Here is a 27,321-nt window from a genome sequence, read left to right on the forward strand (position 1 = left end):
ATTATTATTAATATAGTCATAAATATTGAAAAGGTACATCACCCAAGGCTAAGAGCCACCAGTACTTCGCAGGTGAAGACCAACATAGATCTTGGGTCTAATCAGCATTGGAGAGGAACAAATCTTTCACTTTTGTAGTCATTGTAAGTTTTTTCTAATATAAATGAGACTTGATGACTAAGCAAAAAGAGCAATTTCATTTCCTGGGTAAAGCACAAGACTTAGTCAGAAAACCTAGGTTGGAGGCCCAGCTCTGCTATTTCCTAGCAGTAAGAATAAAGAAATCACATGTGCTCTCCAAACTTCAGTTTCTTCCTCTGTAGAACAGACACTGTAATGATACTTTTCCAGCTCATTTTCCAGGCCACTGAGAACAGAATGAAGCCAGTGAAAGTGGCCTGTACCTTTTTAATGAAAAAGTGAATGTGCTTTTTAATGTGCAAGAAAAATATTAGCTATTGTTCTTGAAATGTATCTTTGGTTTTTATGGCAAGATGTACAAAGTGTGCTCCACTGAATAAAATGCAATGAGGGGAAGGGAAAACGGAGTGAAAACCAAGTTTGACATTTTGATTTCCACTGACTTCTCTTTGTCTTGAATGTCCAGTTGGCCCCCTGATTGGCAAGTACTGTGGGACCAAAACACCCTCTGAACTTCGTTCATCGACGGGGATCCTCTCCCTGACCTTTCACACGGACATGGCGGTGGCCAAGGATGGCTTCTCTGCGCGTTACTACCTGGTCCACCAAGAGCCGCTAGAGAGTGAGTTGGCTGATTGGGAACCTCTGTCCTGTCCTTCCATCTGGGCTGTGAGGGTGTACAGGTGAAGAGGGGCTGAGCTCTATGAGAGAGGAGATGGGAACTCTACGGAATTTATGGTGGCAGCTGAGTTTAAAGGCGCCCACATCCTCTTGCCAGGAAGAGGTTGATGAGAAAAGAACACATTTCAATCTGGGTGCTTATTTCTTTAAAAAATATATATATGTGTGTAACAAGAATTAGCTATTTTCGGGGAAAGTCATGGTACCATCTCATACCTCAGTTTCCTCATCTATGAATGAAAGAGATGCTAGTTAGGATGATCTATACAGGGCCCCTCCTGCACTAACATTTTTTTAGTCTGTGGCCATTTTTTTCCCTCTCAAAATCTCAGGGGCCATTGTCAAAAAACTGAACCATTTTAAACCTCTCTTTCTCTGTATTTTTTGACATTAACCATCTCTGGGCCTGGGTAATGTTTTCCTGACTAGATTGGTACAACTGCTTAGACTTGGACTTCACCCTTCCACCAAAGATAGTTTGTGGAGCTTCTAGTATGTGCCAGGCACCAAGCAAGGAATTAAAAACTATCACTCTGACTGCAGCTGCTGTGGGACTTGCGGTCCCTCAGCACTGAGCAACATCTTCAAATCAGCTGCTCTTGGACATGTGTTTCAAATATACTGCCATTTCTACTTAAAAACTCAAACGATAATTTTTTTTTTTTTTTTTTTTTTTTTGAGACAGAGTCTTTCTCTGTTGCCCAGGCTGGAGTGCAGTGGCTCAATCTCAACTCACTGCAACCTCCACCTCCCGGGTTTAAGCGATTCTCATGTCTCAGCCTCCCAAGTAGCTGGAATTACAGGCATGTGCCACCATGCCCAGCTAATTTTTGTATTTTTAGCAGAGGTGGGGTTTCGCCATGTTGGCTAGACTGGTCTCGAACTCCTGGCCTCAAGTGATCTGCCTGCCTTGGCTGGGATTATAGGTGTGAGCCACCATGTCCAGCCCCAAATAACTTTAAAGACTAAAGAAGTACTTTTAAGAATGCTTCAAGCTATGGAAATCCTGCCCTGATTGCAGACAACTCACCATATATATAACTACAGACACGGCAGCCTGGCCTGCAGGAAGGTTGCTGGGTTTTGCATTTGTTTTTTCATCAAAGAGCTTCTGAAGATTGAGTGACAAAGAAACAGTATGGCAAATTGCACCAGGTCCCGTGAATGGCCAGTGCAGTCACAGAGTAAAGAATAGGTTGATACCTGATAAGGATTGCTGGCCCATCTTAGACACATACACACACACATATCGATCAGTGTTCATGGCATTCATGGAAGGACAGCAATGCAACTGACAGCACAGGGCCAGAGTAAGTGACTTCTGGGTCTATTTGTCCAGACAGGTGGTGCAGGGGAATAGAGAGTGACATGCATGTGCTCAGGGAGAGATTTCCCAAAGACAAGTATTTATGCTTTGTAATGTCTGTCTTCTGTGCCAGAACTCAGAAGACAGTTGAGTGAAAAAAGAAAGAAGCAAAAGTGCCTCCTGGGTGTTTACTAATAAAGCAGGCTTCCCACGACGTATCAGCTCACCCAAATCGTCACGAGTCTATCTCACATTTACCTGTATTGCAGTAATGGTGCATCTGGCATCTGTAGCCTGCAGCAGTAACAATTCTTGTGCTTTAGATTGTATTTTTAATTTGTATGATGATTCTCTTATTTATCCATAGCCTGATTTCTTTTAGGTCCCATTTAGTTTCTTTCAGAGCCAGAGGGGTTGTCAAGCTCCCTTGGTATAGTTGTTTTTATAACTTGGTGTAGTTGTTTTTAAATTTGAGCATATAATTAGGGTCTTTTAAATGAGGAAGTGCCTGCAAGGACTTGTCCCTAGAAGGGAGGCAGCATTTGGGGAATCCCGGGATATGAGGTTGGAAGGCCTAACTGCATTTGACCGTCTCCTTTCCCCAGACTTTCAGTGCAATGTTCCCCTGGGCATGGAGTCTGGCCGGATTGCTAATGAACAGATCAGTGCCTCCTCTACCTACTCTGATGGGAGGTGGACCCCTCAACAAAGCCGGCTCCATGGTGATGACAATGGCTGGACCCCCAACTTGGATTCCAACAAGGAGTATCTCCAGGTACTTGTGCAGACACCAGAGGATGTGCAGAGTGTGTATGTATTGCTGGGGTAGCTCCTCAAATACAGTAGACAGAGGACACAAAGAAAATAAACACAGCATACCTGAGAACTCCATTCATCCAAACAGATGTGTATGCCAGGCACTGGGTTACATGCTGGCATACACTGATCAGAGGGAGCCTGCCCCTGCCCTTGTGGAGATTACTGGGCCTGGGGAGAAGTTGTTTGGCCAGGATGCTGTTTGCCCTATCACTATAGATATCCAAGGAACATTCTATAAGCTGTTTGGATCTTCCTGATTCTTGGCACAGGGAGGCATCAGGGACATGGGGGGCATTCTCCTAAGGGGAGGTTTGTTGAGGTGCTAGCTGCACATGACAGCTTCTCATGATCTTTGCTATTTGGAGAGAGCCCTGCCAGGAAGGTTTTGCACAGAGCTATCAGAAGAACACACAGGAAAATGTCACTACCAGGAACAGAACTCAAGGTGCCCAGATGCTCAGCAGCATCTCTTCAGACCATTGTTTGCTTTATTCTGAATAAACCTTGCAGCTCATGTTGAGTAATCTTCCCGCACTGCACACTGCTCCAATTCTCACCCCCTGGGAAGAAGTAAACAGGGGAAAAGCAAGCTACTAGTTCCACACCAGAGCAGTGACTGCTTTTATGACACACGTAAGACAGCCTTGTGACCCACTGACAAGCCTGTCCTAGCTCTGATGCGACACAGTGACCTCTGCTCTAAGAAGGATGTTGCAAAGCAGACAACAGGAAAGGGAGAAAGACCACTTAGAAACTCCAGGGAGTCCACAGAGGTTCTAACAGCAAGCCCTGGGGCCATTTGTCATTGTCTCTTCTCTCTGCCTCTCCAAAAATCCATCTCCTCTCAGCCTGCAAAACTTCCAGAAAGTTCTGTATAACTGGCATCCCCTATCTTTGACCTTAATCATATACTGTCTCCTATTGCCATCCACCTGTTTCTCATATGTGTAGACGGCACTGTGTACTTATTCGAATGTTTAGTAATACTGAGCACATTGTAGGTCACCAATAAGTGCTTACTGAATTGAATTTAGCCAGTGTGTGCTAGCTACATTTTGGTCATTTGGAGACTGCCATTAAGAAACACCATGGCCAGCAAAGGAATGACATCCAGCAATTTCCAAATGGGTTTGGAATTGTGGGAGGGGAAGTACCATAAAATGTTGGCCATCCTCCTCATGGAGCAAAAGGTCAGGACTTGGTGCATAAGCCTAATTGCTTGGGCAGACTCTACATGCCCTTTGACCCCTCTGTGACCTGAGCAACTAAATACACAATGGAGCGAGAGGGTGTGGGGAGGGGATGCCTCTATGAGTGTGACTTTTGGAACTAGGGCATTATAAGTGAACTGGATTGAATTGGACAGGAGTAGAGTGGAGTAGATTCAACCTCGTTTCTTTAAAGCAGCATCTGCTTCCATGGTCCAAGGCAGGCCATCATTTACTAAGAAGGGATTATAGCTCTAGATGTTCAATGATTGAGAAAAATTGAGTATTGTCCCTTCATGTTTGCAAAAGAGAGAAAAAAGAAAAATAACCTAACTTTTCAAGGTGTCTGATTTAGTGTAAGATAATGAGAGTTTAATCGTCCAGTGGAATTGCAAACTGCTACTAATTACAAGCACATCTCAGTGAATCACAGATACAGGTTGGGAGCGAAGTCTAATGATTGTGTCCTTTGGAAAAAAACAAGACACTGCCCTGTGTCGAGAGTGGTGTTCTCTTACTCCAGCCCTCTCTTCCCCAGGTGGACCTGCGCTTTTTAACCATGCTCACGTCCATCGCAACACAGGGAGCGATTTCCAGGGAAACACAGAATGGCTACTATGTCAAATCCTACAAGCTGGAAGTCAGCACTAATGGAGAGGACTGGATGGTGTACCGGCATGGCAAAAACCACAAGGTAAATCCATGATCCTACCTTAAAGGCACATTGGACCAGGGCAAGAGGGATGGGATCAGGGGAGCTTTAAGCTGACCTCCTACAGGAGAGAGGGCCTTGTGTAGTCAGGCTCAGATAATTGATGGAGGCAAGGGTCGTGCTGGCCTTGAAAATCTTCTCTCTTAGGCTAAAGCGATTGGAAAACACTGTTTCTCTGACAGCCAGTTGCTGTTGCATCTTGCACAGCAGAGAGAGAGAGCTTGCAGTGTTCTCTGGCTTCAAATGAAGGAGAAAATGCAGCCCCAGTCCACTTCTCCCCACACAGGATTCACTGAACATTTATGGCCTGAGTCCCTTCCATATGCTGGGTTAACAATCACAAAACCACATGATACTATAGTTCAGGAGTTACCGAGCTCTGGAAATGAAAGGGCACAAATCCTGAGAGGGAATCACAGTGTCCTGGAGAAGGAAGAGGACAATAATAATGAGGAGAAATTCAGTTTGTTGGGGATGGGCTCTGAACTGGCAATCATGCTTAGCGGCGAGGCATTGAATTCTCTCTGCTGGTGCCTCCCGCGTCTGCGGCTCCCGGAGGTGTGGTCTGTGTGGGTGACGCGGGGCTTTTGTTGTATACATATGGATGAATGTCTGGCACTCCACTTTCTTAAGACACATGACATTCTGGGTCTGCAGCTGGCACGTGCGATGTGCTGGCTCTATGTGTATATACACAGCACACTCAGCCCATGGGGGCTTACTGCAAACAGCCAGGGGCTTGTGTTGGTGGGATTGGGGTATCTGTGATGGGAACACAGGGCATGGTGCCCCCTGCAAAGCAGGAGCTGGTGCAGAGGTCTGGAAGGAGAGTGTGATGTCCAGGGGATTCCTAGGGGCTGCCTCTCCTTCCCTAAAAAGGAGGTAGGGAGGGAGGAAGAGGGCCTCTCCTGTAGCATTACAGTTCCACCAAGCCCTGGTGTGTCAGTGTGTGAATCATCAAAATGGGGCACATGTGGCCAAGCCTAGGGAGGCCAAAGATCTTTTCCAAAGGGAATCTCCTCAGCCCCTGTCACTGCCCCGAGGCAGCTTGCTCTGGCTGGTGCGGCTGGAAACCTTAGACCCAGAAAATTCTGAACTGTGATGTTGGCAGTCTCACTTGGGAAACGGGAAAAGGAGTAGATTTTTAAAAAATCAAAATCACCATAGTAACGGGGCACCACTCATCTGAAAACCATGGCCTCTGGATATTACCAGGTATCTCACACACATGCACACAATTGCCCGATTTCCACGATAAGGAAAGTGAGGTACTTAGCAATTGAAAGATGCGCCAGGCCAGGTCTGGTTTCCCACTGACTTGGTTTCAGAAAGACTTGCCAAGCATCTGTCGGGAATGGCCAGCCTGAATTGACACTGGGTACCAGGAGCTTGGGGGCTGACATCTGGTTCCACCCCACCCTCTTCAATTATAAACCGGTAGATCTCGGAAGCTCAGCTAGCAGACGAGGGCCAGAAGCCAGGCAGGGGTGTTCCCCGGGGAGAGGAGCGGGGCTCACCTGATTGTCTCCCTGTCCAGGCGCAATGACTAAGCAGCATGGGCCCAGAGGGATACTGTAGCATAAGCTGTTTTAAAAGCATGCAGATGGACCAGGATGCTATTTAAAACATCATTTGTAGGAAATCTGCTTTTGGAAATACCTTAGCACTGCACATTTTCATAGAATGCTGTCCTCCCTGGCTTTATCCCCGGTATTCATTCTTCAGGAAAGATATTCCTGAAATTGAATTTAGCTTTCTTGTTTTCAGAATTATTTTTCTCAATTTTTTCATAGTGGATATATTCTCTCTCTTTTGCCTCCTCTTTCCCCACTTGGCTAGATTGATTTCCCCAGGAGCCAAGGGGTAACTTGAGAGGTTTTTTTGTTTTGTTTTTGTTTTCGTTTTTGTTTTACTGAATTAGTCGTGCCCAAATAAACGGAGTTGGGGCAGAGGAAAAGCCCTTTCTCTTCCCCATTAGAAATTCATCCTTTGTGTACTTAGAAGGAGGCAGGAAAATGGAGAGCCTGCCAATTAGGCATCGCCCCACTCTCCAAGCTCCTTCACCCCACTGCGGGTGTGGTGGGCGCCCAGGGGCTTTCCTTGTCTCCCCTGCAAGGATGGTCTCAGCTGCCCCTTCATTAGCAGATCTTTCGTTCAGATATCTGTATTTAATATGCAGATTCCCCCTCATTCACGGTGCGTCAGTGCAGCTCTCTGGGCTGTTGGGGTTGAAGTAGTTGAGTGAACCATGCCAAATAGATTTGTCAAGTCTGCCGCAGTTTGATTTGATGCCATGGGGGGAGGTGGGGGTTGGGGAGGGACTTGGGGGCAGTGGAGGAAGAGGCTTCGTCCACGCCGAGTGCCACCACTGAGTTTCTCTTTGTAGCTGCTGGATGGTGGGCACTGTGCCAAGCTAACTGGTGCTAAGTGGTGGGCTTGAAAGTGAAATTCAGACAACAGGAGTTAGCAGAAAAGCAAAGCAGAGATGAAGGCAACCGCCTGCTCTGCTCTGCTCTGCTCTGCAGAGCAGAGGGAAGGTTTGCAAATGCCTTCCCAGTGTGCAGGGAAGGAAGAGGGAATAGTGACATTTGGGACAGAAATGTGGGAACTCGATTTCAACTCCCTGGTCACTGTCAACAGCAATGCAGCATACCAAAGACCAGGGAATTGGGGAAGTCAGAGAAAAACAAGATTAATGAGCGCTCAAGGTGGCGGGGGAGGGCTGTGCTATGTCTTTGCAAAACACTGTTTACAATGTGGACCCAGACTGGGCTGAGACAAGGCTTAGGCCTCTGAAAGAATGCCTTCCTTCTTACTGCCAGGGGGTGAGGAAGACTAAGGAACTCTTTTCCAGCCTCCCCTAGCCAGGGAGCAGCGTGTTCTTGGTCTTTTCCCATCCAACAGGTCATCATGAGGTCGCCTGTGAGAAAGTGGTCAGTCACACTGTTGCTGGGGCATTGCCAGCCTCCTCCTGGCAAATGCAGCCTGGTTACACAGGCCACATGCACAGCGCATCCCAAATCTTTATCCAATTCCACATGCCATAAATATGGAACCTATGATTCTCATACAGGGCGGGTCCGCCTTATGTATATTTATGGCATAAACACAAGGCAGAGAGCTCATCTGCCTGATGGAACCCATATCCAACCCACGTGCTCCCTTAGATTATACAAATTGCTTTGCATACATTTCTTCAGAAACCACAAGCAGAAATTACTGCTTTTGGTTTCCCCAGCTATATTAATAACACCCTAGATGCAGACATGGCATTGTTAATACAATAGTAGAAGGTTCATGTATGTTTACATAATTATAGGCACAATTATGTACATACATACCAAGAGGGGTGCATGGAGAGCAATGGGAAGAGCTCAGAGGCACAAGGTCTTGGTCTAGGTCCTGCCCTCCTGAGATGCTGATTCCATGATTCTGCACTGGGGATAGGCTGTGCCTGGGGAATGGAACCACAGCTAGTGACAGGACACAGGAGAGAGACTATTTCCCTTATTTGTCTAGGCAAAAGCCCTTATCTTCAGTTCCCCCTCATTCAGTAAATGTGGGGATCTCCCTTGTTGACATAGCTCTGGTTGGTCACAGTGTTTCTGGGCTATTCTGATGTATTTGGAAGAAATCTGGGCTAAAAGAGAAAGTCTGTGGGGTGCCAAATGCATGCTATTGGTCAGATCGGGGATGGATGGGTGAAGATAGGGATGAGGTAAGACTTGGGTCCAAGAATTTTCAGAATTACCCCACAAGGAGTGGAAGGAATGCACTGAGCTCATCACATGAATGTAAGGATGACCTCCAAGGGACTCAGAAAATCCTCAGGCACCAGCTTATCCACTAGAGAATTTCACAGTTTCACAACTGTGGAATTGAAGCTCTTAGAGATTAAGTGCCTTGCTGCAGGGACTAGGAAACTGGAGACTTGGATGTCCAGACTGGTGCTCTCCACAATCCGGCCTAGGCCTTACTCTTCGCCTTGAGGGAAATTGGCTTCCTACATGTTCAGCCCAAGGACTGAGAGGTACACATTTTCCTGGAAAGCCTCCTCTTCAGTGAAGTTCTGCATGCAGGATGAGCCTGTACATGGCTTAACCCACTAGGCTCATTGTTGTGGAGCTGGGCTTCACCACAGAATCATGAGGATGGAGAGTTGAAAGGAGTTGCCATTTGTTTGATTTGGCCACATCCCTTCAAAACAAATAAACACTCCACTTCAAAAATCCTCTATCCTATATTTATTTTCTAAATTAAAACAAATCATTTTTAAATCAGAGACTTGGGAGGACAGAAAGAGTGGTGTCAGAAAACCAAACCCTCAAATCAGTTGGCTAACAGCTAGAGGCACATGATGTCTATTTTCAGATCTTCTTAAACAGGGCACCACGTGACCTTGGAAATATCTCTTGGTGGCTCCACGCCTCAGTGTTTCCACCCAGTCCAAATGGAATGGCGCTGTGGCTGCTATCAGCAAAGCACCTTGAGATCTGTAGATGGAAGGCTCTCTGCGGATATAATTAATGGAGTAGACCCACAAAGCTCTTCTTGAGCAGAAGCAAGTTATCAATTTAAAAAGTAAGAAGGCCCCATGGGATATTTATGGGCCTCTTTTAAAATCATAGGCCTGGAATGGACCACGATAAGTCATCCAGACCTTTCCCTGCATCTGATGGGGCCTGCATTGAGCTGCCTCAGATAAATGTCATCCATCCCAGCCTCACTGTTCTCTTAGGGATGCAATTATGCCTCCACTTGATCATTTAAGTTTTCAGGAAAATCCTTTTTTAAAAAAAACCTCCTGGCAGATGATGGGCTTCCCCTTATTCCTTTTGTGGTAGTAATTTTGTTTGTTGTATATGAGATTAGGACAATGCCTCACACTGTAATGGGCACCAGCCTTCAGAAGTCGTGGGTAGAACAGCATCATCTAACCATGGTTGTGTGTGCTCTGAAGGGGGCTGATACCCCTTCCAAGTTCAAGTCCCTCAGTTTATCTGACCCCCTCAATTATAACGAAGAAGAATCCAGTGCCCTAGGTAATTAAGTTTGTCCCTTATCCATTTGCCATGGGATGAGCTCAGACCTTTAGCCTCTCCACTTAGGAAGCTCAGGGGAAAATTTCATTATACAGAAGCTTGAACCTTTTCTCTATCAGGCTCCCGCGGCCAGCGTCACCCAGCTCCCGCGGGTGCTGAACTGTCTCCAGTAGCTGAGGGGCGCCTCCCTGGCGCTGATAGCCTTGATGTTAAACTCCCAGGCCCCGGCTGTGCACAGAGGCCAGTGACAAGGAGCACACAGAGGGGATGTGGAAGGGCGCTGTGATTTTGCTTGGGCTGAGGAATCATGTTCCTTGCCCCAGCCTCCACCGGAAGAGGCAGGCAGGTGGCAGAGGTCTCTGGAACCTCACCCCGTTCCCTCAATCTCTCCCCACCTGGGAGTTAAAGGCGCCTCCTTAAGAAAACCCAAATATCTGTGTTAGGAGGTTTCCAGGGGTGGAGGGCCCACCCCACCCAGCTAGAATGTCCTAGAATGTGCGAGTTTCTCCTTCCGTCTTCCTAGGAGGACATTGGCCGTTCCCCCCAAGCCCACTCATTGCTCTGATCCTGCGTTCCTCCCCCGCCTGCTCTTCTCCAGCCCCACCCTTGAGCTGCCCTCCTCCCCGCTCCTCCCTGATGCGTTCCTGTCTCAAATCCTGAAACCCTAATCCTGTTAGTATGCTGTGTTCCAGGGCTCAGAGTCTCGATGGGGGTAACATAATCCCGCAGTAAATCTAGCGGGCCCCGCAGGCCCACACAGATGGGGATGCGCACATCCCCGCCCCCCAGAACGCAGCCGCCCCTGTGCCTCTGTCTCCTCCTTCATGTAGGAAAGCTGCCTGATGACAAAAACAGCCCGAAAGTGAAGGAGGATGAGAGCAGAGGTCATCAGAGTCCTAAATGTGCATTTGGTTGTTAGACAGCTTCTTTGCCTACCGGCATCCCTACCTTCTCTTAATCTCTCTCTCTTTTTATATATATATACATATATCTATGTAATGTATACACGTGCATACACACACACATGCCTCTGACTCTATATCTGGCTAAGTTCCCCTTTAAAGACAATTTAAAAACTTGTTTTAAAGCTTCTTTAAAACAAGTTTTTAAATTGTCTTTAAAGGGGAGTTTTAAAGGAGAAAGATCAGGACCATGATTCACAAACAACAAAAAAAGCCCATTTGTCATTTCCCCCCCATTGCAACAGTTCCCTCCCCCTACTTGACTGTTTTGTGCAACAAATTAATTAAACAGGATGGCATTCATTGATTAGCAATTTATTTTTACGTGTAGACCCAATGGCTGGTTTTAGAGCAGATGCAAGGGAAGGGGGTGGCAGAGGGAGGACACACAGATCTGCAGTCAGGGTGAGTGGATGAGTCAGCACATTTGTTCCTGACACTAGTTTTAAAAACATGTTTCTGGTTTCCCCCAGCCTCTGCCCTGTGTTCCTGCCACTTTTCTCTTCTGCCTGCTTTGTTTTCCTCCTTCTTGACTGTCTGTGCCAAGTACATTGAAAGGGAGAACTTTGGAGGCAATGAAACATTTATTAGTGGAGAGAAATATTTATTTTAAAAAAGAAGAGGAACAGCTCATGCACAATGTCTACCCCAGGGCTCCAGCACTGCGCTGTCTTGGAAATATTTCCCTGCTTTCTTTGTAGTCCCTGGAGCTGGCTGACTTCAGATATTTACAGCAAAATAGAAGTAAACAGTAGTTCACACCATAGGTAATGAAGAGATGGGAGTGTGCAAGCTGAACGCTGAAGCCCTACTCATGTGAGAGGTGATGCACGTAAGGAGAGACTGTTTTTGTCCGCCAAAGGGCCTGCCTCATTTGGGAAGGGTGAAACAGCCAGCCGTGTCTCTCCTCCAAGGAGCTCAAACACTTGGACAGAATCTTCATCTTAGGCCCCAGAGGCAGGCATGATGACAGGTAGCATCTACACTGTCCTGGCACATGGGTATTGATAGCAAAGATGAATGGTATATAGGAAAAGGCTTTAGGCTGGGCAGAAAATTCCTCTGCCTAGAGGCCTAGAAGGTAGGAAGGCTGCAAAGCTCACTGTCCTCAGCTATGTCAGTCACTGCATGTTCTTCAAAGACAACTTAAGGAGGGGTCAGCAAAGAAGAGGTGACTGTGACTAGAAATGGGGTGGGAAGCAGAGAGAATGTTCTGAGATGGCCTCAGAAACCATCAGTGATGTGTTCTGGCTGGATGCTTCTTATTAGATTATATATATATGTAATTATATTATAGAATATATATATTCTATATATTATATATATAAAATATTATAGAATATATACATTCTATTATATATAAAATATTATAGAATATATATTACATTGAATTATATTGTCCATGCCTTGTGGACCCACAGGAATGGTCAAAATGCACTGATTTTCTTTGCCTGGGAGTGTAGATAACAACCAAACTGGGATGCTGGAGAGCAGCTGATTTAATTGGCAGGTCCCCCCCTCCCCTAGAGGTGCAAATCAGAAAATCCAGGAAATGCTGATGGTTTTCAGGTTCTGTGCTACTGAAAAGAAATCAGAGGTCTCAAGAATCAATTGAAAAATGCTGGATTATATTCAGAATTCAGAGAGGCACCAAATGGATTATCCAGACCACTTTGTGCCCTGAATTGCTTTTTAAACTTGGTTTGCAGAGATGCACTTGAAGAAATCTTTATGTTCAACTTAGCTCTTTTTAAACACGCACACACATATATTTTTAATAATTACAACATAATCAACACTAGAATCAGAAAGCTAGGGTCACCTTGAACATACTTGTGATTTTCCTTTGGGTAGTAAACATCCATACTAAGATCTTTCTTTTAAAACGAATAAAAAATGGGCCAGGCATGGTGGCTCACACCTGTAATCCCAGCACTTTGAGAGGCCAAGGCAGGCATATCACTTGAGGTCAGGAGTTCGAGACCAGCCTGGCCAACATGGTGAAACCCTGTCTCTACTAAAAATATAAAAATTAGCCAGGCATGGTGGCGCATACCTGTAATCACAGCTACTAGGGAGGCTGAGGCAGGAGAATTGCTTGAAACCAGGAGGCAGAGGTTGCAGTGAGCCAAGATTGTGCCACTGCATTCCAGCCTGGGTGACAGAGCAAGACCCCATCTCAAAAATAAAAAAATTAAATAAATAAAAAATGTATGTCATCTGTGACATCCAGCTTCTAAAGCAGATGTTAGCATTCCTATCTGAGTATAACATACAAGGCAACCCACTGATTTTTCTCAGATACCTCACTGCAAAGTTGTCGTCTAAAAATTGTTGGCCTGAAGGTGGGACTTGGGAGTAGTCGTGGCTTTTAGAACTTAAACTCTCCCACCTGTGCAAAGACCCACTTGTTACTTGTAACTTGGCTTACACGCTAACATTTGTCCTGGGTGCTATGCAAGCCTTGGAGGGAGGGCCAGTAAACTTAAGTGTCTATCTGCAAGCCTATTATCGACTTTATTTTCCTGAAGGAGAAACCAAGGTATCTAAGGTTTATTGATTTGCCTATAGTGATTCAGTGAGTCATCAGGGAATAGGGAATAAAACCAATTTCCTGGCGTCATTTCCCATGCACACAACCCCTTACCTTGCAATGCCTAGACTGGAAGCCAAGAATCCATCTCAGTGAATTTGATCAGAAAACATATGAAGGATGATTCTAAAACCACAGAAGCATTGAGAAAGTCATAAAGATGTATAATATATGATAGCGTTTACTAGCTATAAATAGGGGAGATGCGGGGAGAAAAATAGAGACCTTGTAAACCCATTGGGTCAGGATAAATAGAAACTGCTTAATATTTTATTAAAAATGGATTTTCATAAATTGCACTTTGATATCTTTGGGCAAAAGACAACATGTAAGGACTAAGGCGTTGTTATTCATTACTCTTTGTTATTAATAATTTGAACTGGTATTGAACGAACACATCAACAAGGTATAGTCGCCCGGTGAATGGGGCACTCCCCATGCGTTCTGGGCACTGTTCAAAGTGTATAAAAAAATCCACAGCAACTGTCTGCAAAAGCCCTTAGGCTGTAAGGGACAACGGGTAACTAAAGTGCCCTGTTGCAAAGTGGACACTGTTAGAGCAGTTCAAACCACAGAAAGTCATGTGAAGAAAGGTTTAGAAGCAGGGGGCCAGAGAGAACCCTACAAATCAACTCATACAATCCCCTCATTTAACAGAGGAGGAAATTGGGGCCCGAGGGAGGTAGAGATATTTGCCCACACTTATGAGCTAATTAGCAGCAGAGCGCAGCTCCTGGCTTCTGATGCACTGGTGTTTTTTGTGTGTGTGTTGTTTTTCCCACTATACCACACTCAGAGTGAGAGGTGTGTTAAAAAATCTAATAAGATGGTGTTCCTTCGGCATCCAAAGAACAGAAGGCAGATATGAACACAAAGTCAAGTGCAGACAAGAAAACAGTTCAGGAACTAGGCTTGGAAACGTGAAGGGTAATTTGAAGCTAAGTTGAAAAGATCCTTCATTTGATTCAAGGGTGGGAGAAGAGTGGGCAAAATGTAAGGGCAGAGTGAAGTTCAATTGAAGCAGTCAGGTAGATGGCCTAGGGGACACAAACTGTGTGCTTGCCTCCCTTCCTGAGTGATGCTACTGTAAGCAGAGATTAGGGGGTTCACCCAGAGCCTGTGGCCACATGTATCCATGGGAAGACTGACCCCCTCCCTCAGCTCATACATGTGAGTGCACGTAGCCCATGCCCATGTGAGCCACACTCATGCACACACCGCCATCCCAAAGACAGTCCAAATACACAATCATTTAGTCACTGAGGAAAGAACAGGTCTCTTAGTGTTGCCTGCCAAGGCTGAGAAATGCAGGGGTCAGATAAGATAAAATTGGATATTAACAACACATAAGACATGCTGTGTTTCTAAATGGTACCAGCGTGGTGTGTATACTGTGGATTAGCAGCACTGTTAAAGTTCAGATCCACTCAACTTTCCAATTATGCATTCACGTGGCAAGTAAAGCTTTTTTCCCCCAATGTGAACTCCTTAGCGTCTCCTGATGGCGACCACACACACAGTCCCCATCACCATCTTCAGAGAGCAGGCCAGTGGAGGCCCCCCCACTGCTGCTCACAGCACCCATCCGAAATAAGCAAAGTGCTGCATTTGCTTCTTCCTTGCCAAAACAAAACAAAAACAAACAGAAAGCCTCTGCCTCATGCTGAATTCTCAGAGAACTGATGAATTTCTTTTCTTTGGATCCAGTTCCCCATCCCTTTCCTGAGAGCTGTGAAGCCCTTTATCAGTACAAAGGAAGTAGGGTCAGGCACCACTCCCCTTGGGCCTTCTCCAGGGTGTCTGGCCCTAACTCTCTTTCCTTCCCTTTCCTTGGCTTTTCTCCTTCCCTTGCTATCTTGGTCTTCTCACTCCTTCTCATCTACAATCGCTATACAGGAAGCAGCAAAATCAAACGTGGGAGAGAGGCGTGACTAACAAGTTCTTTCTCGGTGCTCCCTGCTGTCAACCTTAGGACCCGGGTGGGAGGACCTCCCAGGGGAGGAGAGGGAGCAGCCGGCTGGGTGGGCCGGGGGCACCCCCAGATTTGGTGGACTTAGCACCAGAGCAATGGTTTAAACTGAATATGGGGGACCAGCGAAAATCTGCTTCCCTGTTTGTCTTCAGCAAGCCACTTCCCTTCATTTACTTGCAAAAGGTATGGTGTCTTCAGTGGTGTGTTATTAAATGGCTCTAACTTTTAACCTTAGCAAGCAGGAAATAGGGTTGTTAAATGATGGAGTTCACAGTTCATGGGGAAGAAGGGACTGTGTTGTCAGTTGGCTCTAGACTTCTGTGCTGCTCTTTGCCATTACTCAAAGCCATTCTAAGGTGGGATTATAAACTCACACTGGGAACACATCACGGGACAGTGACCCTACCTCCATTCAGCCCATGCCTGGAGACTTTGAGGGCCCCATGACTCCCAGCCACCAGCATAAACACTGCAAATGTGTTAGAAGAAACTACAAGCTTAAAACCTAAAAACTTGGCAAGGATGTTGGATCCAGACAGGCATCTCTGAGCCTCAGTTTCCTTATCCAATAAAGTGGAGATAAGAATATCTACCTTCTGGGGTACTATAGATATAATTGTTTATACTCAAAGGTATTTTGTTGCATCTGGCTGAAAAGTCTTCAAATATACCAGTTTCCCCAGTCCTCTTGTCCCAGCCCTGTTGGTGCCCCCAAACACTTGGCATGGCCTGAATATCAGGAGCCGAAGCATCTAGTTCTCCTAAGCAGGAGAAATCGCTGATGGTTGCAGAGTTGGCTGTAAGTAGATTTACAGAGTCCCTTGGTTGTTATAGCTATGACAGATACGATTTAGAAGTGATGGTTGGTTAGTTGGTTTTTCCCTCTACCCTTATTCAGGAAAACCAAGGGAAACTCACATATACTTTGCTCTAGTTACTTTTTTTTTTTTTTTTGAACAGAGAGCACAAAAAAGCATAAGGTCCATATGGCAGTTATTGATCTGGGCCATCTGGAAAGCCAGGACTTGCTCCCACCATGTTGGATCAGAAGCTGTTCCAAAAAGCCTTCCCTCCCATAAGAGATGTATTGGTCAGATGGGGACAGGGATGGATTTCATTACAGGGCGGGACTACAGTGAGAGGAAGCTGGAGCAGGACTCTGAAGGACTGTCTGCAACCCTGACCCTGCCACAAAGATCAGAGAGAACCAAGAAAGTGTTGATTGACACAGGGCCATTGTAGGTAGAGGGTGCCCCTCATCATCTCGCCCGCTTATGGGTAGGATGGCATCAAGTAACTAACAAAAACAACCGTGAAGCACTTTGCAATTAGAAAATGCTCTGCAAATATTCCTAGGTGCCTGCAACATGAGGGAGAGGGAGTGTCAAGTTCAAGCTAGGGAGTGAGGTCTGGTAGCCCTAAAAGATGATATTTTTACTTTATTTTAAACAGCTATTCTACTTTTCTCTTTCTTTCTTAGCTTCTCAAGTGTTTTCCTTCTTCTGCCTGCTCTCAGCCTGGAGGCAAAATTTTCCTTCCCTCTAAAAGTTTCTGGGAAGACCACTGATAATTTTCAAGTAGAACAGTGTGAGAAATTAATTTTTTTTACAGTGTTTCTTTAAAAAGCCCAAAACAACACACCCACTGATTATTTTTAAGCTTGAGGGAAAGAAAATTTGACAGAACTTTCCCATCCCCTCCAAAGACAGCTCAAGTGGCTGAACTACAAACAGGGGTTTCAATAACATGGTTTTGCATCTTACGCTACAGGTATTTCAAGCCAACAACGATGCATCCGAGGTGGTTCTGAACAAGCTCCACGCTCCGCTGCTGACAAGGTTTGTTAGAATCCGCCCTCAGACCTGGCACTCGGGTATCGCCCTCCGGCTGGAGCTCTTCGGCTGCCGGGTCACAGGTGAGGTGGGGGCTCCAATGAGGTTGGGGTGCTGATTGAGTCCTAGGTTCTGCTCCCTTTCAACTCTCTGCAGACAGCATGACTGCACCACATGACCTTCCCAGAAAGACTGGTTCAAGGACTCAAGTCCTATCAGAGTTTGTCTTTTCATTCATTCATTCAGTATATATTTATTAAGCATCTACGATTTCTATTAATAGCTAACATTTATGGAATGCTAACTAGGTACAGATGCCATTCTATGCACCTAAGATGTAACATATTGTATTATCCTCATAAGGACTCTATGGGTATTATTCTCCTCACTTTACAGATGAGGAAACCAAGACTTAAAGAGCTTGGTCACTCACCAGTAAGTGGTAGAGCCACGGTTTGAATCTAGGCAGTTTCAGTCCAAAGCCCTTGCTTTCAAATAACACTCTCTGCTGCCTCTCGGGGGCCAAGAGCTGTGCATGGTGCTGTGGACACAAAGGTGGGCACAACAGACTCTGTTCTGTGTGGGCATATGGACAAGTTGGGCAGACATACTGATAAACTCATAAATAAATATAAAATCAAAACTATGATCAATGTCTGGAAATAGAGGCTTATGGTCCTTGGAAGTACATTGTAGGGGATTTGACCCAGCCTAGGAGCTCAAGGAGGACTTCTTTGAGGAGGTGATGATTGAGGTGAGGTTAGAAGGCAAATAACAGACATTACCTGGTGAAGAGGGGAGGGAAAGTGCACCAGACAATGGTCACAGCTTTCTCAATGGCACGGTGGCAAGAGGGACCAAAAGACGAAGTGAGGGGCATGGACACAGCTTGTGGACTGAAACCCAAGGCATGTAGATTGGAGAAGACCAGAGTGGGAGTTGGGACATTATAGGAGGCTAATGCAGGGGGTGCAGATGGGAGATGATGATGGCTGAATTAGCCCCAGAAATTTATGGACAGACCAATCCCCTTTATCTTGTGGGCTCAGCCCAGGGCAGGCAAGTTGCCTCTTTGACCCGGAAGTGTCTTCAGTGTACATCCATCCACGTGCCTTTCCCCTAATCATTCCAGCTCTCATAGGGAGTGCTCCAAGGTCTGACCCTGTTTGAGGCTTCTAGTTAAAACACCTTGTGTTTGCACAGTCTCTGCATCTCCACATGCCTTTCTTGTTTATCATCTTGCCCACGCTTTCTAACAACCCTGTGAGGTAAGGTGGGCCAGGGACTGATGAGGAAACCAAGACTCAAAGAGGCTAAATAGCTTGCCCAAAGTCATCCAACTAGGAGGTGACAAGCCAGGATCTGAACCCACATTTTCTCAATTCAAATTCTCTGCTCTTACCACATTTACACAAAGACCTGTTTTCTTTTAATGGGATCGGTTTATGCTAATCCTGTCTAGGGGACTATTTTCTGTCCCTTCCCTGTTGCTGTTCCAGGCTAATCAGCAAAGATTTAGATAGAGTCATTCTCTGGAAGAGTGAAAGGAGAGAACCAGGGATTTTGAAGAAGGGGAACAACCTGGAGGATCTTTTTTATCCATAGCTCAGTTTGCAAGTGTGAAATGCGCATTGACTATAGACCCTGCCTTGCCTGACATCATTTATTCATGCATTCTCCACTCAATCATTTGTTCCACACATCTGATATGTCAGGCACACACTGGGAATGGGACATAGAGACAGGAACAAAACAGATGGGGTCTCTGACATCGTAGAACTTTCAGCCTAGTGAGAAAGATAGATAATAAACAAATGCAAGTACTGGATAAACTAGAATGTGCGTATGAAGGAAAACAATAGGGTGCTCTAAGGGAAACCAATTTAGTGTGGATTGAAAATTTGGGGACAGCCGTTCTGCGGATATGACACTTGAGCTTGGGGGTAAGAAAATATTAGTCTGGGGGTGACTGAAGAGAAAAGCATTTTGGGTCATGGGAACAGCATGTGGGAAGGATCCAAGGCAGCAAAGAGCAGTTATTTGGGAAGTAAAGACCTGATACTGACGCCAGGAAGGTTTCCTTCTACTTGGCAAAACAATCACTAGGAAATAGTTCAATGCTTAGCTCAGTTCCCCTGTGCTCGGTTCCCTGAGAGGGTCAGTGGGGACTAGTGTCATCGACAGGGATGTGCAGACACACATTCTGAGAGTCCTTGGTTAGAGCTGTAAGCACAAATAGTTAATGGCCATTGGATACTTAAATATGCCAGGCACTGTCCTGTGAGCTCTTAGTAACTAACAGAATCCTTGCAACAGCCCCCAAGAGGTAGGCACCTCTATTAGCTCCCCTTTAGATCTAAGGAAACTGAGGCAAAGAGCAATTAAATAATTTGCCCAAGGCCCTCTGACTAGTAAGTGGCAAAGTGAACATGAACACAGGCAGTCTAGCTCTGAGTCCAGGCTCTTAACCACAGTGCTGTATACATTCACCATGCAAAGAAATTAGTGCTGACTTGGTATATGACAGTTGGGCTCTTTTGCAGCTCCCTCCTTATAGGGGGTGGTCCCTGGTTAGCAGGTGTCAGCCATGACCTCTTGTATCTTCCTCTCCTCTCTGCAGATGCTCCCTGCTCCAACATGCTAGGGATGCTCTCAGGCCTCATTGCAGACTCCCAGATCTCCGCCTCTTCCACCCAGGAATACCTCTGGAGCCCCAGTGCAGCCCGCCTGGTCAGCAGCCGCTCGGGCTGGTTCCCTCGAATCCCTCAGGCCCAGCCCGGTGAGGAGTGGCTTCAGGTAGATCTGGGAACACCCAAGACAGTGAAAGGTGTCATCATCCAGGGAGCCCGCGGAGGAGACAGTATCACTGCCGTGGAAGCCAGAGCGTTTGTGCGCAAGTTCAAAGTCTCCTACAGCCTAAATGGCAAGGACTGGGAATACATTCAGGACCCCAGGACCCAGCAGCCAAAGGTAGGCTGTTCTTGGAGGGCTCTGTAATGTTACCCTCAACAGGGAGGCTAAGTGGGGTACAGGGAGTTGAGACCGATGATGTTCCATCTAAACAGTCGTCATCCAACTCCTGAAATCCAATAAAACAAATATCACTTGAGAGATTACTTTGTGCCAGGCACTGTGCTAAATACCTTATTTTTGACTCTTTGTTTGTTTGTTTTTGAGATGGAGTCTTTGTCACCCAGGCTGGAGTGGCAGTGGCCTGTTCTCGGCTCACTGCAACCTCTGCCTCCAGGGTTCAAGCGATTCTCCAGCCTCAGCCTCCTGAGTAGCTGGGATTACAGGTGCCCCCCCACCACACCTAGCTAATTTTTGTATTTCTAGTAGAGATGGGGTTCCACCATATTGGTCAGGCTGGTCTCGAACTCCTGACCTCAAGTGATCCACTTGCCTCGGCCTCCCAAAGTGCTGGGATTATAGGCATGAACCACCGCGCCCGGCCTGGACTCTCTTTTAATCGTTACAACATCTGTGCAAAGTAGATCTTTTTGTCACTCCCATTTTAGAGATGATAAACTGACACTTGATATCATGCCCATGGTCACACAGTTCACCTGTGATAGAGCCGATTCAGAAACCAGAAGTCTGACTCCAAAGTCCAAATGCCTAACCCCTACTGAACACTGCCTTTTTATAAAGTTCAACACTTTATACACTCTTTCAGATAAAGTTTCCTTGAAATTGGCCAGACATCTAAAGGGGATGTGGTTTTTGGAGGCCAAGCTATAGAAACTAGAGGTTGACTTCCAAAAATAACAATGTTTTTCTGAATGTCGCTGCATTCCTTTGTATTCTCCTAGTTTTGACTGCTCAGATCTTTCCTGCCTCTCAAACTGAGGCAAGGGAGAAGCAAGAGAAACTCACCCCGAGCCAGAAGCTCAGGCCAGTACAGCCTACTCCCCTGCCACCAGAGTGAAGGTCAGCCTTCAACACAGACACAAGGAGCCCCAGAAGGGGAGGAGACATCATGCCTCTGTCCCTCCCTGGATCTCCTGGCAGGCCAGGCTCTCTGATTCTTATCTCATTACCCCTTGTTTTTCTCAAAAGAACAGGTCCCTAAAAAAGGAGGGAGTGTTGCATGTCTCGGGGCCACCTTTGCTAAGCAAATGTTTCCATTCTGAATACAGAGGCAAGAGCTGGGTTGGAGGTTTTGCGATGCTGAGGTAAACTCCCAGCTCCCAACTCCAGAGGCTTAGAAAGGCTCAGGGCTTGGTAACTGGAACCTTGCATCGATGGAGCAGAAGTTGGACTGCAGGCTTCCCCAGGGAGAGCTGAGCCTGGTTTTTCTTGGGAAAGAAGTTGTTCTTTGCCATTGTGGGAGACAGCCCTATCCGAGACAGTGCTCCCGGTTCAGAATTGTGGACCCAGGGCATCCTGAAAACTGGAGTGGTCCTGCAGAATTCCTGGGGTCTAATCAGCTGCAGGCCCTGGCCACCCACTCCTGTCCTTCCCCTGGATGAATGTCTCCAAGTGTACCCTAGGCTGGTCCTCCACCCAGCTCCACCAAAACAGCCCCCTGCTCCCCGCATCATCAGTTTTATGTACTGGGGCTCCGTGTGAGGTTTCTTTTGACAGGAGTGCTTTCCCTAAACAAAGGTTTGGGAAACAGCCTAAGACTATCCATGTGTGACCAGAAGACAGTGTCACTGGCCTAGGGGTCATTTTCCCGTAAGGTTCTCAGTGAGCTAGGAACTATCAGTCAGCTTGGGCTACCTCAGTTGAGGCTTTCACGCATTAGAAAAAGAAGTATCCCTTTCCCGGTAGACCATTCCCGGTAGACCAGGAATTCAGAACGGTCAAAGATCGCCCAAACTGCCTTCCCCTCTCTCTAGCCAAAGTCAGCTGAAAACGCAGTTGGAGCCAAATTCTTCCCCTGATACTCCATTTCAGTCACCAGGTAAAAGACACAACCTGGAAATTGCCACCTTGGTTTCCTTCCTATTTTCCATAATTCTGGGTCCCTAACCACCTTCCAAATGAATAAAATCCTTGGTCTGAAACTGAAGCTCGCGTGGATCAGAATGTCCCAGTGACCAGCAATCAACTAGGAAGCTGCCTTCCTAGCAGGACGTGCGGGGCCGGGAGGAGAAGGGGAAGGAAAGGGAAGAAGGTGATAGGGACTGGGTCTCACACCAGAAGGGCTGAGTGACCTCTCTCCCTGCAGCTGTTCGAAGGGAACATGCACTATGACACCCCTGACATCCGAAGGTTCGACCCCATTCCGGCGCAGTATGTGCGGGTATACCCGGAGAGGTGGTCGCCGGCGGGGATTGGGATGCGGCTGGAGGTGCTGGGCTGTGACTGGACAGGTAAGATGACATTTCCTCCTCTTTGTATCTCACCCACTTGGTCCTCTGACCCTGACATCCCACGAGGCCCTGGGAGGGCTGTGGAGGGGGCAACCATCCCGGGAGCTGGAAATGCTGCAGATCCCTGCCATGTTCTCCTGCCTCAGACCACGGGTACCGCAGCCTCTGGACTCGGGACAGTTTCTCGAGGGATGTACTTTGTCTTTTTTAAGGGATCATTTCAGTTCTCCAACCCGAGTCTCTCAAAAACAAATCATAACCACACACCACCCACCCAAATTCAATTAGACCCTGGCTCTTCGGGCCAGAGGGCTGTGGCTGTTGATTTAGGGAAGAAAAAACCCCTCATGATAATAAAGTAATCGGTTTATGTCTGAATCTGGCCTCCAGATGTCAGTGGCTAAGAGACTTCATTTTCATTTTGGAGCCACATCTGTAAAAGGCATTTATTTGTTCAGGAGGGACCGTGTTGCAGGGAGCTGATGGGGGCAGGACTCCTTCTCATTGTCCTGCTCATTCCTGCCAGGTGGCCCAGGCCTGGGGGAACACCTCTCATTCTCCCAAATGAGGGTGAGGCCCACGGAGGGCGCCCAGCCTTCCTGGTTTCCGAGGGAGGGCCCTGCCCTTCTGAGTCAGGCCTTACCTTCTGTTCCGTGGGGCACCGGTCCTCCTCCCTCAGCAGAGCTGGCACCAGATCTTACCTGGAGCTCACTCACTGCCTGCCAAAAGGAGTTTGTGGGAGCCACTGGGGCTCAGGGACTGAGCCTGATGCCAGCAGGAGCAGCCACCAGCCTGAGCTATCCTGCCCTCCTCCGCCAGGGCCCCATTTTCCTGTCTGTGCCGTACCTGTCACCGGCTCAGCCGGCAGGATGGCATGAAGGACTAATAAGGGCATGTCAGAGAAGTGCTTTTGGCTCCCAGGGAGAAAAATGCTGCCTGTATGCTGGCTACGGCAGTGCAGAGGAGCCCTGTTGAGGCACACGGGCTGGGAATTGGGCCCAAATTAGCCTCCTCACTTTTGAATTGAAGGCAGCCCCAGCGAACACATCTTCATAGGAAGACACTTTACTCCCCATTACCTGGGGATGAGGCCAAAGTCCCCTGCAGCCTGCTAAACATGTGTCACCTGTCTTCTCACAGGTGCAGAAAACCTCCCCCTGATACAAGCTGGCTTCATTTATGTGCCCCGGAATCAGGGGCTCAGTGCTGTAGGGGATCCAGGAGCTTGTAAGCCAGTGGTTTTCACACATTTCTGCCCATGATACACAATTTAAAATAATTTTCCTTCACAACCCACTTCACTTATAAGCACTCACACACAGTGGTGTATACGGGGTACAGTGTATGTGTAAGTGCTTGGACTCTGGAGACAGATTGCCAAGTTCAAGTCCTGCCCCTGCCATTCACTGGCGGCATAACCTCAGAAAAGTTAGTCTCTCAGCGCCTTGGTTATCTTAGCTGAAAAATGGAGATGACAATAATCTGTCTACACCCTGTAGGGTCATTATGAGGATTAAATGAATGAATGGATATGAAATACTTAGACTACTGCCTGGCACCCAGCAAACCTGTTACGATAAATAAATGTAACTGAAACAAGAGCTTCCCAAAGCAATGGTCATCTTAACCATGGAAGTGCACTCCAAAATATTATAGTCGATATGTTTTAAATGCTGGTCATGACCTATTTGATGGATTCCACAACCCAATGATGAGAGCGTGCGTGGTTTGGGAAATATCACAGACCTGGGCCAATTCCTCTTTCATAGACAAGGAAACAGCCCCAGAGGGTAGAAGTCACTTGCCAGAGGTCACTCAGTGGGATGAAGTCCACCTCATTCTTCCCCCCATCACTTGCCCTTTGGTGCCACGCCCTCCCAGTCTGGCCAGTGGGACAGTTGCTAATGACCTCTTTCCCTCATTGCTCCCCAACCCCAACCTGCCGCAAATTACACCGGTGATGGTCAGCGACAGGTTTCTTATTTCAAAGCCCTGCCTGGCCATTCCTGGGAAGATCGGAGTTGAGGAGCGTTCCCCTCTGCCCAGCCTCCTTTCCTTTGAAGTCTCTGACATCTGGTTTCAATTTCAGGGGGAGCGTTGCTGTTTGATGGGCAGTTACCTTGGAGCGCCCAGTACAAACACAGTACAAACAGTATAAACACCAAGGCCTCCATGCCTGCCGTTCCTCCACTTTCATTTACACGCCCTGCCCTGCCCTCTGGTGCCTCATTGGCCCCTGGGTTTAACATTCTCTACACCAATCAGCTGACCCATTTTGCTACCTAACATTTCCAGAAACTGTTCTCCATAGGTCATGTGGCTATGTTTGCTTTTCAAATTTCCATCTGTTTCTCCCACTCATCTTTGGTTCACTTCTTCATCCCTATCCCAAAGGATAACAGGAAAAATAATGGTCTGGGCTGGGCTGAGCTGCTGCAGCTAAATACTTTGACAGGGCTGCTTCACCTGTTAGTTGGTTTGTTTGTGTTTCAGATAATTATGTTTTGCCTTACTGCCCTATAGTTTGCTTTACAATTGAGTTTCTATGACACAGTGACAAATTTGAACTTACAAATTAGGACGCTTCGAGGTTATTTGCTATTTACTGTGAGCAAAAGGCAGACACAGCAAAGGGAAGTATGAAAGGTTATGTGCGTAGTATTTAATAGCAGAAAGGTGGGAAGTCGACCGTGAAAAAGCTATTCAGCGTATTTAGCAATTTCCTCCAGCTCCTGGCTTTATTAAATGGTATCCTGAACGGTGCCTGACAAAGGCACCTAATCACATACAGTAGTGCAAAGGAGCATGTATAGAAATGAGAGGGACAAGGCACAGGCATCCTGTTGGAGGACAGCTCTGGGATGAAGACACCACCCCAAAACACATGGACTTGAGCACCAGTTTCCAGAACCCCTTTCACCCCACCCAGGGCCTGACTCATAGCTCCATTCACTCCCTCAATAGTTGCTGAATGAATGACGGGCGTGAGCAAATAAGCAAATGAATAGGTGAATGAATCACCTAGAGCTGAGGTCAAAACCCCCTGCCTGCAGCCAGGTTTGGCCTAGCCAGGGTTCATTGTGTGCTACTTAGTATAACATTTTTAATAAGTTGCCAACATGTAGAGTCTGGAGATTTTACTTAGGGATTTTTGCTTTCTTGTTGGGGGAAGAAAAGGGGGAAATATTTGGAAGACCTGGCCTGGCCACCCTGGGCCACCTCCCCTCCAGGCCCCAATCTGCTGGAGCCAGTCATGGAGGCCACCTTTAAACCAGGCATGTAAGATCCCAGCTGTCACCACCTCCTCTGTCTCCAACCTTCCCCTGCCCTCACCGCCACGTCTGCTTTCCTCACTTACAGTAGGTGTTTGGATCCAGGAAACACTTGAACTTGCCACGCCCTGACCTAAAGGCATAGCCCCAAATCACTTTCACCATGTAGAGTCTGAGCCTCTTTAAATCCATATTCCCGTCCATCCAGTTTTGTGCAAACATGAGCCAGAGTGTGCTTTGGTCCTTCCTTGGAGTCAGCGTCGCCTGTCGCCCTCTCCATTATTGCCTCGTGGCCTTTTGTGCTAACCTCGGGGCCTCTGCTGTGGAGTAAAGAATGTGGGTTTGTGTCCCTACCTCTGTCACTGCTGGTTCTGCAACCCAGGACCATTCTCATTCTACTATGGCGATGCCCCTGACTTCATTGACAGCACACAGACATGACTTCAGAGTTTCATGCACATGTGCGCATCTTCTTTTCCTTCTCTAGAGATGTTTGGCATCTTCCTCCTGCTGGGTTGCAACACAGGCTGGTACAGCATTCTCTTATCTTCCTTTGCCCTTACACAGACTCCAAGCCCACGGTAGAGACGCTGGGACCCACTGTGAAGAGCGAAGAGACAACCACCCCCTATCCCACCGATGAGGAGGCCACGGAGTGTGGGGAGAACTGCAGCTTTGAGGATGGTAAGCACGTATTGCATCCAGGTGGCATGGGTGCAGACTAGTCAGAGTGGGAGCTGGCCTGTGGCTGGGCAGGGACCTGGGGGTCCCCCAGATCAGAGATCCAAGGGATCTCAGGGAAGGGGTAAGAGAAGTGGGGGCACTTAGGGGTTTGGGGCAGTGGCTGTTTACAACCGATGTAGAAACATTTGGGTAGTGTAACAACCAGTGCAGCCCTACTGGTGTGAACCCACCTAGACATCAGGTGAGACAAGGATGACTCCGAAGAGAACTCCTCTTTTAAGAAGTCTCATTTGTTGAGCCCTCACTATCTTGCTTGTCTGCTAAAGGAAAACCATTCTTATCCTTAGAATTCACAGCTCTGATACTTTTTCCTGTTAAGCTGTGTGTGTATGCTACAGCCAAGTGAAGATACGGCAGTCATCTGGGTGATGGAGCGCGATAGTTGGGTTAATCCAGCAGTTAGCTGTGACTTAACTGTGTTTCCCTGTGTCTTTCACCGCCACCAATTTGAGAAAGTATAACAGTGATGATTCTATAAGACAGTGCACTGTATCCTCTATAACTGGAGTGCAGATCAGAGACAAAGGCAGAAATGTAAAAAGGCATCTTCAACCATTCCCTCAAAACTCAGGGGCTCCGCGTTTCTGAATGGGTCCCATCACATGGGAAATTCCTTTCATTTATCTTGGGAGTATATCCAAGTTAGATAAAAACAATAATTGGCAGAATCCAAAAGTCCGTCACATTTTAAATCATACTGCTAAAGTCACCAAGTA

At 47.0% G+C, this 27,321-nt stretch overlaps 1 protein-coding gene across 11 annotated transcripts in view; it reads left to right on the plus strand.

Annotated features, from left to right (window-relative positions):
- NRP2 (neuropilin 2) overlaps nt 1–27,321 on the plus strand; it is a 115,610-nt gene that overhangs the window by 41,065 nt on the left and 47,224 nt on the right. For all 11 annotated transcript variants that reach the window (XM_063645019.1, XM_063645018.1, XM_055290340.2 and 8 more), the window contains 7 exons: nt 608–763; nt 2,734–2,903; nt 4,694–4,849; nt 17,207–17,351; nt 19,889–20,238; nt 22,445–22,589; nt 26,429–26,545. In XM_063645019.1, coding sequence (XP_063501089.1) covers nt 608–763; nt 2,734–2,903; nt 4,694–4,849; nt 17,207–17,351; nt 19,889–20,238; nt 22,445–22,589; nt 26,429–26,545 — 1,239 coding nt within the window. The remainder of the gene's footprint in view (nt 1–607; nt 764–2,733; nt 2,904–4,693; nt 4,850–17,206; nt 17,352–19,888; nt 20,239–22,444; nt 22,590–26,428; nt 26,546–27,321) is intronic.

The sequence above is a fragment of the Symphalangus syndactylus genome, chromosome 8 (assembly GCF_028878055.3).
Source record: "Symphalangus syndactylus isolate Jambi chromosome 8, NHGRI_mSymSyn1-v2.1_pri, whole genome shotgun sequence".
In the NCBI taxonomy this organism is placed as follows: Eukaryota; Metazoa; Chordata; class Mammalia; order Primates; family Hylobatidae; genus Symphalangus; species Symphalangus syndactylus.